The sequence below is a fragment of the Exophiala bonariae genome, assembly GCF_035927105.1.
Source record: "Exophiala bonariae strain CCFEE 5792 chromosome Unknown scaffold_3, whole genome shotgun sequence".
NCBI lineage: Eukaryota > Fungi > Ascomycota > Eurotiomycetes > Chaetothyriales > Herpotrichiellaceae > Exophiala > Exophiala bonariae.
Genome location: NW_027042478.1, coordinates 944,520 through 957,545, shown reverse-complemented (window position 1 = coordinate 957,545; position 13,026 = coordinate 944,520). Strand labels below are relative to the sequence as shown.

At 49.9% G+C, this 13,026-nt stretch overlaps 6 protein-coding genes across 6 annotated transcripts; 1 reads left to right on the top strand and 5 right to left on the bottom strand.

Annotated features, from left to right (window-relative positions):
* Window positions 1-1,196: 1,196 nt before the first annotated feature.
* On the bottom strand, window positions 1,197-2,037 carry LTR84_007865 (uncharacterized protein; the record flags this gene model as incomplete). Its single annotated transcript, XM_064851417.1, has 2 exons — window positions 1,197-1,544; window positions 1,603-2,037. The coding sequence occupies 2 exons, from the start codon at window positions 2,035-2,037 to the stop codon at window positions 1,197-1,199; spliced, it is 783 nt and encodes a 260-aa protein (XP_064710420.1).
* Window positions 2,038-2,557: 520 nt separating this feature from the next.
* On the bottom strand, window positions 2,558-3,256 carry LTR84_007864 (uncharacterized protein; the record flags this gene model as incomplete). The annotated part of the gene is made up of 2 exons (XM_064851416.1): window positions 2,558-3,155; window positions 3,252-3,256. The coding sequence occupies 2 exons, from the start codon at window positions 3,254-3,256 to the stop codon at window positions 2,558-2,560; spliced, it is 603 nt and encodes a 200-aa protein (XP_064710419.1).
* Window positions 3,257-3,287: 31 nt separating this feature from the next.
* On the bottom strand, window positions 3,288-4,286 carry LTR84_007863 (uncharacterized protein; the record flags this gene model as incomplete). Its single annotated transcript, XM_064851415.1, has 1 exon — window positions 3,288-4,286. The coding sequence occupies one exon, from the start codon at window positions 4,284-4,286 to the stop codon at window positions 3,288-3,290; it is 999 nt and encodes a 332-aa protein (XP_064710418.1).
* Window positions 4,287-4,752: 466 nt separating this feature from the next.
* Window positions 4,753-6,549, bottom strand: LTR84_007862 (uncharacterized protein; the record flags this gene model as incomplete). Its single annotated transcript, XM_064851414.1, has 1 exon — window positions 4,753-6,549. The coding sequence occupies one exon, from the start codon at window positions 6,547-6,549 to the stop codon at window positions 4,753-4,755; it is 1,797 nt and encodes a 598-aa protein (XP_064710417.1).
* Window positions 6,550-8,730: 2,181 nt separating this feature from the next.
* LTR84_007861 (uncharacterized protein) lies at window positions 8,731-9,864 on the bottom strand (the record flags this gene model as incomplete). Its single annotated transcript, XM_064851413.1, has 2 exons — window positions 8,731-9,652; window positions 9,743-9,864. 2 exons carry the CDS (start codon window positions 9,862-9,864, stop codon window positions 8,731-8,733), a joined length of 1,044 nt encoding a protein of 347 aa, XP_064710416.1.
* Window positions 9,865-10,939: 1,075 nt separating this feature from the next.
* LTR84_007860 (uncharacterized protein) lies at window positions 10,940-12,286 on the top strand (the record flags this gene model as incomplete). The annotated part of the gene is made up of 1 exon (XM_064851412.1): window positions 10,940-12,286. The coding sequence occupies one exon, from the start codon at window positions 10,940-10,942 to the stop codon at window positions 12,284-12,286; it is 1,347 nt and encodes a 448-aa protein (XP_064710415.1).
* Window positions 12,287-13,026: the final 740 nt, after the last annotated feature.

The window sequence follows — 13,026 nt, the reverse complement described above, 5'->3', positions numbered from 1 at the left end:
CTGAAACAGTCCAGATCTCTCTTCACACCCCTAAGTCAGGATAGACATTCGTCTTTGACGAAAACTGACCTCACCCTGTCCCCATAGCGAGGATTCCATGGCCGTCCTCCTTCAGCGTGTACGAGTAAATTGTCAGACCCGATGTCGCCCTCTTGGATCCTCCTCTCACAGGCCACGCTGTTTATCCTGTCTCGATCACTTCGTCACCGGTGGGGGAGTAATCTCTCGTCAGATTTGCCTCTTTTTTGGGGGTGCGTCTCTTCTATGCGGAAGACCCGGGAGTCGCGAGTCAGGATTGGGCACTGCTGGCAGCATCGATAACAATGATGCTTGCCATCATTCACGTTGATCGCACTGACAGAGACATCCACTGCCACCCCGCCTCCCATGGATACCCAGGTCCGATCAGCCAAAGGATTCGAAAGTCGTGAGAGTGACCACCCGCCGCGGACGTTTCAGGTCTCGTCCTCTATCCGTATCTTCAAATCTTATCGGCGAGATGCGAAGTTATCTAGGTTCCTACGGAGCACCTATGGAGTACGATCGGTAGGTGTTTATGCCATTTACGGGAAGTTTAAATTCTTCTGCTACAGCCTATGAGCTCGACCAGCTGGGTTCATTTGTTGACGTGTGACTGTGCCCGTTTCCCCGCCTTCGTCATTAAGATCAAAGGGGTATTCAACGCGGTTCATACGAAGTACCCTGCTGCAGACCTACAATATGGTGCTCTGCCTGGATCTCGGTATGGATACAGCTACGTAATTACCAAGACTCTTTGCTTGAGATATCCCCAGGATCTTAGAGAACGGAATCAGGACATCTTTGTCACAGGGACGTACTCAAAATACCGAGCATAGCTGAGAACATGATTCACGGGAAAATTCGGGCTGGTAAGTTCTCATTTGCATTTCTGAAGACCCTTTGATGGACCATCCTTAACATACAGGACATAGAAGTAGGCTCATCTCAAAGGTTGTGTCCACTCTCTTGGTCTATTCAGCTTCAGGTCACCACAGGAAGCCGGGAATAGCTATTTCATACACGTGTCTGCCTTGTTGGTCCAATTTGCATCGAGCGTCCTTTTATCCACTATTCTCTCACAAGCACCCATAAGCTGGCCCCAGTAGGATGTTACGAACATTATTACACGGATCATCTCCAGCGAACCGCGATCTGATATTGTTGCTTCTCAGTCCTCAGATATACTCCCATGCGGCCACTCCCTGAGTGTAATCAACCGCTAGTGCAACGAACGGTAGACACCCGGTCCGGTTCACATTTGACCCAGTGGAGTTGGAGAAGTCCAAAAGCACTTGATACCGGCCATCGTTATGTGGACATGCTTGTAGCCCATGAGGTCCAAATGCTCTGGTGGCATTGGCACTCAAATGGCCAATTCCTTCCCAATTCGGAGTTCCATCAGTGGTGTATTGGAAGGGACAAACGATTGAATCCAATGGTGGAAAGCCTGAATGGGGCTTTGTGTAACCGATTTCACCATTGGGCAGAGCGAATATGTGCTGTCCACCAGGGACGATCACGTCCTGTTTGGAGTTCAACGTTAGTCTTGCACTCGCGTCGCGGCGCAAGGGTTTGACTTACCATGCCGCAAAGACCAAAGGCGGTTAAGTCTCCGGGAGGACAGTCACCAAGATCTTGAACGAGCTTTGGGCAGTACGATTTAGTTTGACCACCGAGCCAAAACCGGAAATCAGCAGCGTTGATTGGGAGGAAATGTATTGGAGAACCTGACCGAATGGCGACTGCTGAGAACGGAAGCGTTGGGCGGCTTTGAGAAGAGCTGATGGTTGAAGTCGAGTTGCTCACAGCACCACTTGTGGTCTCTGCTGAAGGCTCCGTTGTTCGAGTAGTGTGGGCAACAGAAACAGTACCGGTGGAATTGTACACAGTAGTATAGATTGTGTGATTTGCGTAGCTGGCATTCGAAGTCGTGGGTACATCTTCTTCAAGTCGAGGGATGGCCGCGACCAACAAGGCTTCGACAACGAGAGCAAGGAGAAGGTTGATGAAGTGCATATCTGCTGATCGCCCTGCGTTGAAGTGCTCAAGTGAATCGATTGTGTAATTGACAACAAGACAAAGTCGTGGATGAGTCGGAGAAAGTAGATGACTCAGTGATAAAGTCACAATCATGGAGGCAATGATCGAATGTATACTTCCAAACTCGATCCTTCCTACCTACCAAGGTATGTACCTCGTCAATGCATCCGCGGTCCTGCTTCATGGCAGTCAGACAGTCGCAGTTACCCATGTTCTGTGTGACTCTTGCGACGGATACCCTCTGAATATCCAGGTCCCGAATAGATTGTGGAAGGCCCACCATGCGAATGACATATCTAGAAATTTGATATATCACTTTGGAAGGGCGGCTCTACATTGTCAGTCTAAGTCGTCATCGCAAATATCCTCCCTTCCCTCCGTTATCTGTCAGTCTCCGTATGCTTCAAACGCAGAGGTCTACTTTCAAAACCCTTGTGCAAGGCCATCGCTCTTACTCGGCATGATTTGAGAGCGAAACTTACCAAGCAGGTGCTCTTCAATCACCATCATAATCATAGACCATCCGAACATTGACCGTTTCGCCATTCTTACTGGTGACATTGACTCGGCGTGTATGCTTCCTTTCTCCGTCAATCTCCTCGAAACCCCACAAGTGAGTGGCTGTCCATGCATCATCTGGTTTCTTGCCGACGGCCTGGATGAGCATGTCCTCACTGTCTCCTTCCAGCCAGATACCGTCTGTGCCGCTGGCGCCGACATCCTTGTTGCTAATCCACCGGCTGCGGCCTTCAATATCACCAAAGAAAGCATCGTGATTCTGTCGCCACTGCCAATCAAGGATGTATTCTTCGGTCGTCCCAGGAATTGACGCCGCGGTGGCAGTTTGTTCCATGTGGATTTCTTGTTTGGACGGCTGACTGATTTTGAGTTGCACTGATGCTACACTGATTGCCTTGCGTAAAAGTGCATTTACACCTTGCATCGCGAGAACCTGGCTGAACTCATCAGACTGGATTCCGTTGAGCTTCCATTTACCTGCCAAGTTCTGTAGCGTCTTCTCAGTAGGTGCGGCCACTTTGGCTTGTAATCCTTTGTGTTCGGCCTTTAGGTTCAGGAGATCCGGGATAACATGTCTTCATTTCTATTCCATTTGTAGTGTTGACAAGATCGAGGTCTTGATGTCATCGTCAATGTCAATAGTATCGTCATCACTCGGGATAGACATGCACTTCATCTCAGTCCAAAGACAAGTAGTAGGTCAATCTTCAGCTAGTGTCGAGATCAAATGCTTCTTTTCCCAACAATCTCAATCGTATGCGATTGTTCTGCCAATTGATCCAAGCAAGTCCTTGGAGCAGTGAGTCTGCTAGGTCGTCAAGCTTCCCAATCCCACCATTTGCAGATTTCTTATCCCTAGCCTCCTTTTTCCATACAGAGGTGAAATCTTCCGTGAAAGGCTGCAGTTGCTCACTGACAGTAAAACTTGAGTGTTTTGCTTTCCCTTCCAGCATTCTGCAAACCAGTGCGATTTTGGCTTGCTTCACATCTCGACTGCTCAACCTCTTCCCCTGGGCCGTCTTCGGGGAATCAGAGCCCTCTAGCCAAGATCCATTCACTCGTGCAGGCTGCATAGGGTCGATATGCAGATTCAATTTTCGCTCCCCTGCCAGTGCGCGCAGCACTGCGTAAAGCATACCTTCGAACACTCCCACGCGGATTGTCCATTCCTGCACGCTGGCCTGTCCGCCCGTTCGGAACCTCTGTCTTTCTATCAGAATCTGATTCGGCTTATGTGTTTTCAGCACATGATCAATAAACCGATAAGCATGTGCAGCGAAATCAATGGGTTCGAAAGACTCCTTCTTTGCTTTTGCACCTGGTGCGGGCCCTGATCGAAGCCCATTTTCTTCTACAGGAGGGCCAGCTTTCCTTGCCTGGACACTCGTAGTAGACCCCTCGGGCGTTGACACTGATAGACGTTGCCATGTCTCGATCATTGGCTGTCCATATTGATAAAAGCCATCTGAGCCCAATATAGCCGGGGCTTTGATATGGGCGAACGCAAGATTCCGGATTCCCATGTCAATACTCAGCAGACTCAACCCAGTCGATGTCTTGTCAAGAGGAGCTGCCTTGTCAATCGCTTCGCGTATGCCGGCAATACGGACTGCTTTGGTGCCTGATGATGGCGAGCCTATGATGGTGGCCAATCTCTGCAGTTTCACAAGCGTGAGACTCTCGAGCCATGACGTTTGCGCTGGCATCGAAGCCCTAGCCCAGAGATTGAGGATTCCTCGGTGCTGTTAATGGGATCGATTTCGTGGTAGTTTCCCTTTGGATAAGGATCACCAGTGCGCAGTACGTGTGCAGAGCAAAGGTGTCTCACGACGCGTTCTAAAACGCGTCGCCACGTGACAAGAGCCACTACTTGAGGGGGCCTCAGACAGAATTGAACGGTAGAGAAAGGATCGTGAAGAGTTCTATTAAAATGAGTAAAAGAATCCCACCGGATGCGACGTCTTCGCAAGCTCCTGATGAACTTCTGTCAGAACTATATGACTCGAAGAGGATAAAAGGCAAAATGGAAAACCCCTGCACATCAACTCCTAAAATCAAACTCTCCACCAAGATGATAACCGCGTACTCCATCAGTGAAGGACGGGGTATCTATCTATATACAATGCAATGCCCAAAAAAATAACAAATGCGGTGGTCTTCGAGCAATTCGTCCTATTCAACCTCAACGCCCACATCTTGCTCGCCATCGGCTGTCAAATACACCATATCCGCCCAAACTCGCATGTGAATGACCGCAATGTGGGCCAGTTTTCTAGCCATATCATCCTCAGTCGGCATCTGTCGCCACTGTTGGAACTCATGCTGACTCCCTTGTCGAATATTGTGGTGACGCTTCTGTATTTCCGAGATGTTCAAGGTCGTCATGTTGTCGAAGACGTGTGCATGCGCCTGTGCAGCTCCCTCCAGGACTGTGGCAAATTCCTGTGCTCGACAACCATTCAATCTTTCATCATCAAATTGCATCTGTAAGTTTCTTGCTGTGGTTTCAATTTCCGAGTCGGGAAGAAAACACCCCACGCGTTTGCAGACACTGAAGGCTGCGTTCGTGAGCTCCAGCGCGATTGCCCCGCAGTGTTGAGACCACATCTGCGCCATTGTCTCGTTGGGGTTCATGTGTCCGTCGGTCAAGTCCAATATCCGACTTTGAAGATCCTTGATGCGGGTCCCCAAGATAGGATGTAGATCGGAAGGGTTGAATCGTGAACCCACCAGCCGCTTAATCTGTTCGTCAAACACTAGTAGACAGATGTTGATGTGTATGATGTCTTGTATTTGGTCTCGCATCGCGCCCAGACGAGGAACGTCGTGTTTAAGGGTCTCTGGGAAGTTGGAATCGGCATTCACGCAGAGGTCAACGAGACCGTGAAGCATCGCGTGCAAAGGTGTCGTGCGCGCGAATTCGTCGCCGTTTTTGCAACTTTGATGGTGCCCGTTGACATTCTTCAGGAACCATTTTCTGGGCTCTTTCACGTTGAATCTCTTGTTTCGAATGCGAACCCGAAAATGATCTTTCTGAAATGCAACCGTGTCTTCGATGAGATGATAACGAAAGCTGCGAATTTGATGGTTGGCCACGTCAAGCTTCATGGCCTCCAGGAAGTCAAACAGCTTCTTGATACCATCCACGAGCGCCTCCATGGAGCCCTGTTCAAACCCCTCTCTGATCTTTTCCGCCATCTCTTGCGCATAAATATCGCGCATTGGCGCACAGTGGGTAGTAAGAAGCTCGCATAACCATTTCCCTAAGCCCACCACATTTATGACGCCATAGGTAGCCATCTGGGTAAGCAAAGGGATGTCAAGGTACTCTGATATCTGATCTTGATCTCTATCGGGGACTAAGATGGTCAACAGCTCCTTGAGATTGAGGAATAAGTCTGGAAGTCTGGGATAAAATTTACTCTCAACAGTGCTTACATCTCCACCAGACTTAGATATCGCTTTACACTCACTGCATGTCTGGAGAGAATTGTAGTGTTGTGTTATCCGAAATTCAGCCACAAGGCTCTGCCAATACAGGACTGCCTTCAGTTTCTTCTTTTCCCCTTTGAGACCAGAGACGGGGGTGAAGTGAAGGTCATGGTCATAGTTTAAATCGACTCTTAGATTTATGTTCGATTGTATCAATGTTAAATCTAATTCGCGCAGAGAAGCTTTCGTGACAGGAGGCTGATATGGCGCGTTCAGGAGTGCCTGCACGTCTGCTTTGGATATGCAGGGAGGAATGATGATCCGATTACCGGGCTCATTCCCACCTCTTGCGATCTCCTTGTTGGAGACATCGGCTGTCGAAGGCTGCAGGCACCGCACTTCATTGGGTTGAGGAGGTTCAGACTGCTCTTCCGGGAACTTACGAGTTCCTGTATTGTATTGCCGTCGTGAGTATAGTGTCGCATCCTGACTATTGTCTGCGTGGGTGAAACGCTGGACGTGAGCATTCTGCTTCATTTTAGAGGACGGGACATGCGACTTGGAAGGGGTGGCATGCTGGTGTCTTGTATTTGTAACGAGGTCGCCTTTTTTTGATGATGTTGGCGATTTCTTCCCTCTTGAAGCACTGCCCCTGGCTTGTTTGTTCTCCATCTCAGCGCCACTTTCACGATCTTCTTCGTGGGCTTCTGCTGCATCGCATTCTCGCATTCTTCAGGCTCCTTCATGTATGGTAAAAGATCGTCACGCAGAATAACAGGGCGAACGCCCTCATCAGGATGGGATCGACCGTCGAATCATTTCATTCTGGGAGCCGATGGTGCGCTTTTGGTTATGTAGGTAGGAGTGTTGGACAAGGGATTCTGGATAGGATCCACAAGCCGCCCAGCTGTAGAACAAGGCTCCTGTCGTGGCTGGCTCGCGCTATTATACACCGAGTGAAGGACGTGGAAATCAGCGATGCACCGTCCGATGGCTATAATAGAACCAAACAAGAAAAACACGGTTGTACGAAGTAAGACGTCTGGAGGCCGTTTACTGGTCCGTGCCCCTAACACTGCCCCAGATTTCAAACACGCTTTTGTAACAAAACCAGGAATAACATGAGAGATGGAGAAAAGAATTGCTTCACTACGAAAACCCACCGAAGTCTTGAAGCTTAGAAGAGGTTCCCTGCCCCGGCATCCGGATGGGAAGGACCACGGTGTGATTAATCTATCGCGTCGGGGTCCAAACCTCCCTAATGGCTGCACGGAGATTACTGGAGTGGCCCAATCATCCATACCCAGGGATGAGGGAAATCTAAGCAAGGCGTGAGCTTCCAAGACATTCGCTGCTTCTCTCCCGATGCTCTCTATTCGTATTTTGGAAAGGGAAAAAACATCTGTGTATCTCAGAGAAGGATAAAAATCATCCTCACAGATGCAGGCGTCGAATGACTGCAAACCAGAGCGAATCATGGACAAACAAAAGGAATGTGGGACCGCCTAATGGTACCTGGGGCACCGGGCGATATTGAAAGCATGGCTTTCGGCTACGCAGACGCTCAAGTTATCCACACCTGCAAGGTATCTCCTGATATTGTTACGAAGTTCCGTACTTCGTACCGAGTATGCCCTGCTCCCGCTTTTCTGGATCAACGTATGGTGCCCGTTGATCTTGATACCCAACTTCGATGCTAGCCCTACCTGTGAGTCCAAAACAATACCCATTCGGAGCGCCACACTGCAGTCACTTCCTTGGCGGAGCTTCCATGGAAATAAACAATTTCAGAGTGAGGCGCAGTGGAGCCGGATTGACATCAACCAGCGCTATCTGAACTACTTAGAGGGAGGCTGACTGTTATTGTGTCTTGATTCTTGAATATCCTTTAAGAACCTGGCAGTGATCGCCCAGTCGATCTGCTTCACTCTGATGTTTCGGGCCTCTTGTGAACCTCTTGTCAAAGAGTAACACAATGCCTCAGCATCGGCAATATCATGGCACAGAGCGCATGTTCGCTCAAACTCACGCTGCTTTGAGAGGGCGAGGGCACGGGAACCTACTCGACTTCGGACAAAAACCTGTACCAAGCTTACACCGTTTAGCAACACTGTCTCGGCAAGGAGAAGCAAAAGCAACTGCAGTGTTCCCTCTAGCAGGTCACAAGGACTGGCAAGAAGCAATACCTTGTCTGCGACGTATGTGGTCCCCCAGAATGTCACGAGGTCACACATTGGAAACATTCTCCATACCAAAAGGAATTCCTCGCCAACTAGATGATGGTTGCAAGCCAGTTTGGGCTACGACATTCTTGAGTTCAACGGTTGAGCACGGCATCCCGTGCTGTGAGGGTCGACCACCTTGCCCCAAGATGATTTGCACAATGTGCACACTTTTCTTCTCTCATACCCAGTAGGCTACTTGCTCAATACAGGACGATTTAAAAGCTGTGGTGCTTCGAATTTCGACTTGCAATCTTGTCTCACTATCGAGGTAGGACCTAGCAGCCTCATACCGGAAATGCTAGGCACGATTGGATAGAGAGTTGTGCTCTGCCACCATCACCGAGTGCTGAGCCAGGAGTTAATTCTGCTTTGGTATGAAAGTGAAGAAAGAGATTAAGGAACGGGTTGCAACCTAAATTTTCGTTCTTCTACGTAAACCAATTGACACATGCATCCTCTGGGATAGGAGTTTGACAACCAGTGGCAGACCCAACTACGGATCTTGAATTTTGACCACCACCTTGCGAGAGCCCCCTGCACCCGATACCTGGTGATGATATGCTTTAAGAGCATCATCGAAGCCACCCTTTCCAATAATCTCGTACTCGCTTGGTTTCAGTTTGCCGGTCTCAATCAACGCGACAATGAGTGGGATGTACTTCTCGATCTTGTCATTTAGTTCTGTACCTTCAGGTCGACCAATTTCTCCAAGTTGAACTTTGTAAGTTCTCCCACCTTCAAAGTCGTGGATTGTTGGGTTCCAATCATTGGTTGTCGCAAAGAACTTATCCGAGGCTTTTATTGCCTTGAATAACTGCTTGCAAATGGCTGGGTCGTCGGAAGCCACCGCATCAAAGACTTTCGAGGCTTCGCCTGATGTGATGTCAAGGACTTTCTTCAATTGTTCCTCGAGCGGAGCCTTGTAGTCAAACGGAACTGCGCCTAGCTCTTCGACAACAGAAGAAGACTTGCTGGAGCATGATGCAGCAACCTTGTAGCCACTTGCCTTTGCCAATTGGATAGCAGCCTTTCCAACGCTACTCGCGCCGCCTAGAATGACGACCCATTCGTCCAAGGCTGCAGGAAGATTCTTGGGATCGGGAAGGGGAATATTGAGCCCTGCAAACAAACCTAAGCATGCTGTTTCCACACCAACACCCAAGGTAGATGCCTCCACGAGAGATATATTCTTCGGTTTGGGGATGGTGACGCGAGCATCCATCAGGTAATATTCTTGTCCAGCTGAATACCCTTTACAACCTAGTCTGGTGCAGCCGAACACTTCGTCACCAGCCTTGAGTCCATACTTTTCTGTTGCTTCATTTCCGGAATCGGTGATGACACCAGCAGCATCGACTCCTAGGACAAGAGGCCAGTTAACAACGAGAAGACCGTATTGACTCATGAACGCATCCCTGAGTGATTGTCAGTAACTTATCTTAGCACATGTCGACCTATGGCGCCAGAGACGATGTTTGCACCGCATGGGCAAATCGTTGACCTACACAGGATTGATAGCAGTCCAGATAGACTTGACCAAGACTTGATCAGGTCCGGGTACTGGTACAGGAAGATCATCGACAACCTTGGGCTCTGCGCCAACAGCAGTGAATACAACACCCTTCATGATGGATTGTAATTGAGAGGTGGCCTTGGAAAAGGAAGATAAAGATTGGTGAATAGTGAAAGCAGATCGATTACTCTATCGGTTCTATATAGACGGGCACGAGAGACGAGACATGCCCATAGAGCGTATTCAAGCAGGCACCAGATGCCACGCATAGCCGTTGAATCAGCAGAACTTATCTTCAAGTCTTCGCCGTTTAGAGTTGAACAACGAAGCCAGGGATCGGATTTTGGAAGACGAACCAGATACCAGCTCCGAAAGCTAAGTCGTTGAAGGGTCATGCACAAGCGGCCTGAAATACGAGTTCGAGATGGGGATAGGTCAATTTGGGGAAGCGACCTATGCTAATTCATCACCTCCCCTTGGTTTGCCTAGTAGGCTCTTCATTGATCATGGTCTGGAACAACCACATAGGGGAAAGCTCGCGGTCGTATTCAGCAGACCTGGAGATGGAAATACGAGCACGTGCGAATTGCGAACAAAAGTTCCGTGGTTTTTAAGTCTGCTATGACTCTGAGGACAGGGGAATAGACCATCCGTGGCAAAAGAGAAGCTATGATGGGAGCTTGAGAATAGCATGTCCCCAAAATGGATAACAGCTTCTTGATACTGATATGTTAATACTCTTGAAGACAAATAGGCAACATAGGGAGACGAAGCATTCATATGAACAGACACAAGAGGCTCAAGGGGGGGGTACCGTAGCCAGTGTGCCAAATCTGAAGTAGGACGATAGTTTGGGCACAGGATGGTAGCGACGGTAATCGGTGAAATACTCTGCCGTAGGATTATACTGCGGATCTCGTATGGGTAGAGCGTAGTAGTTACCACGTGAGCTCGCCCAACAACCCAACTTTTTTCGGAGTTGTACTGTCCAGAAGCGGGAGCTAAGCTGGGGCTCTCAACTCGCTCACTCGTACGCCGCAGGGATACTTCTCAACACCACCAGCTTGACTTAGTTTTAATCCTAATCAACGTACCTCGTCCGTCTGCTCACGCTATCTAACCTGCCTTACATCCCTACGAAGCCCTCCCCTTCCTCAGTTGTCTGCGTATTCTTTTTCCTTCTGCCGCAATGGCGGCCAGACAGTCCGTTCGGCTGCTTGCACGCCAGATCACTTCGCAATGCTCACACTCCCAAACCCAAGCTCGCCGGGCTTTCTCCTACACCCCTGCCTCTCTGGCTGCACAGAATTTTACGATGCCTGCAATGTCTCCCACTATGACTGAGGGCAATATCTCAAGTTGGAAGGTCAAAGAGGGCGACTCCTTCTCTACTGGCGATGTCCTGCTGGAAATCGAAACGGACAAAGCCTCCATGGATGTGGAGGCCCAGGAAGACGGCGTGGTGGCTAAGATCTTCTCCAGTGACGGAACCAAGGGTGTGAAGGTTGGCACAAGGATAGCCGTCCTTGCAGAACCCGGTGATGACATCTCGAGTCTTGAGATACCAGCAGACGAAGCGAAACCGGTATCCTCAGAAGCCGACAATGTGAAAGGAGGCAAGGATTCTAGCTATGAGAGCTCGGGTGTTGAAAAGGAAGTCGAGGGGACACCACAGAATAAGAGACCTTCAAAAGACAAGCCTAAGACAAGTCCGACCGGGCCAGGCCAGAATCCCAAATATCCCCTATACCCCTCCGTCATTGCTCTCGTCCACGAGAATCACCTCTCCGACGCGGACGTGGCCAAGATCCCTGCCACAGGACCGAACAATCGTCTACTAAAGGGCGACATCCTAGCCCATCTTGGAGCGATTGAGCAAGACTATCCCGCGGAGCAATCAAAACGTATCACCCACCTAGGTCACCTCGACCTCAGCAACATCAAGATCCAAGCACCACCAGCCAAGTCGCCCGCCACATCTGCAGCAGCAGTAGCATCGGAGCCAGAGCAGCCCAAAACCACCTCTATCGCTCTGAACATCTCCCTCTCGGAAGTCCTCAAAGTCCAGAAGCGAATCAAAGACACCCTGGGCCTCTCCGTACCCCTTTCCACCTTCCTCGCCCGCGCCATCGATCTTGCCAACGACGACCTACCTCTCGCTAAAGGCGCCAAACCTTCAGCAGACGCCCTCTTCAACGCCGTCCTCGGCCTCGACACCATCCCCACCACATCAAGAGCCGCATACCTACCACAGATCGACGCCTTCTCAATCCCCCTGACTCCCGCTGTCTCAAGGCCATCCAGAGCGAAAGTCCCCGATATCATCGACATCCTCTCCGGCAAAGTCATCCGACGCACCGCGGCGTCATCACGCTCCACCGCTCCCCGCCCGGCAAGAAATATCACCACCACAACCGACGGTGCTGTGAATGTATTCAGCCTCTCCGTGCCCGTGGGAGAGGAGAAGCGCGCGCGCACGTTCCTCGAACGCGTCAAGACCGTCCTACAAGTCGAGCCTGGTAAACTGGTGTTGTGAATGTCCCACATCCCATGCTTCTCGGACTGTGGCTGGTAGAATACGAGCTCGATATTCCCAGCGGACAGGTTGGCGCGTATATGGATGATTGGGAGACTTCTTCTTTACGTAGCGGTTGGCCAAAATTCTAAAGAACCAGGTGTGAGCTTGGCTTCGTCCGTGTAGTACAATATTATTAACAGCAAGTTGGCTTTGGAGAAACAGGAGCGTACTAGCCAAGTGCGGACCGTGAAGAAATCATTCAACTACAATAGACGCAAAGTAGAACTGTGCAATGGATTTTGACTCTAGGTCTTCAAATGTGTCGCATTCATTGTGTCGACTAGCTCACCGAGATCATATCTGGTGCCAGGAGAGATGAATTCTTCTATCACTGTGCTATGTGGCAGTATCTCCTAGTCAAGTCTCCCGCCATGCGCCAACGCTCGCGAAAACCTATGCCCAGTAATAGCAGAACAACTTCATCAAGACCTAGTTCCAATTGTGATCCATCCCTGCGCCATGCCCATCAGCATTCCTAACTCCAGGTCGTGTCATACGATGATCATAACAATCTGCTTTCATTCGCTCGCTCGCTCGCTGGGCACGCACTGCTGTTCCGTCCGTTGTGATGCCGCAAAGCTGTGATGTGTTCGCTCTCAAGATTCAACCACAGAATGAATGTAAATAAGGTGTTCGCCCAATCCAATTAGCCAGCCAGGTGCGCCAATCTCTGTTTCTTAGGAAACGCAAGCGCCGCT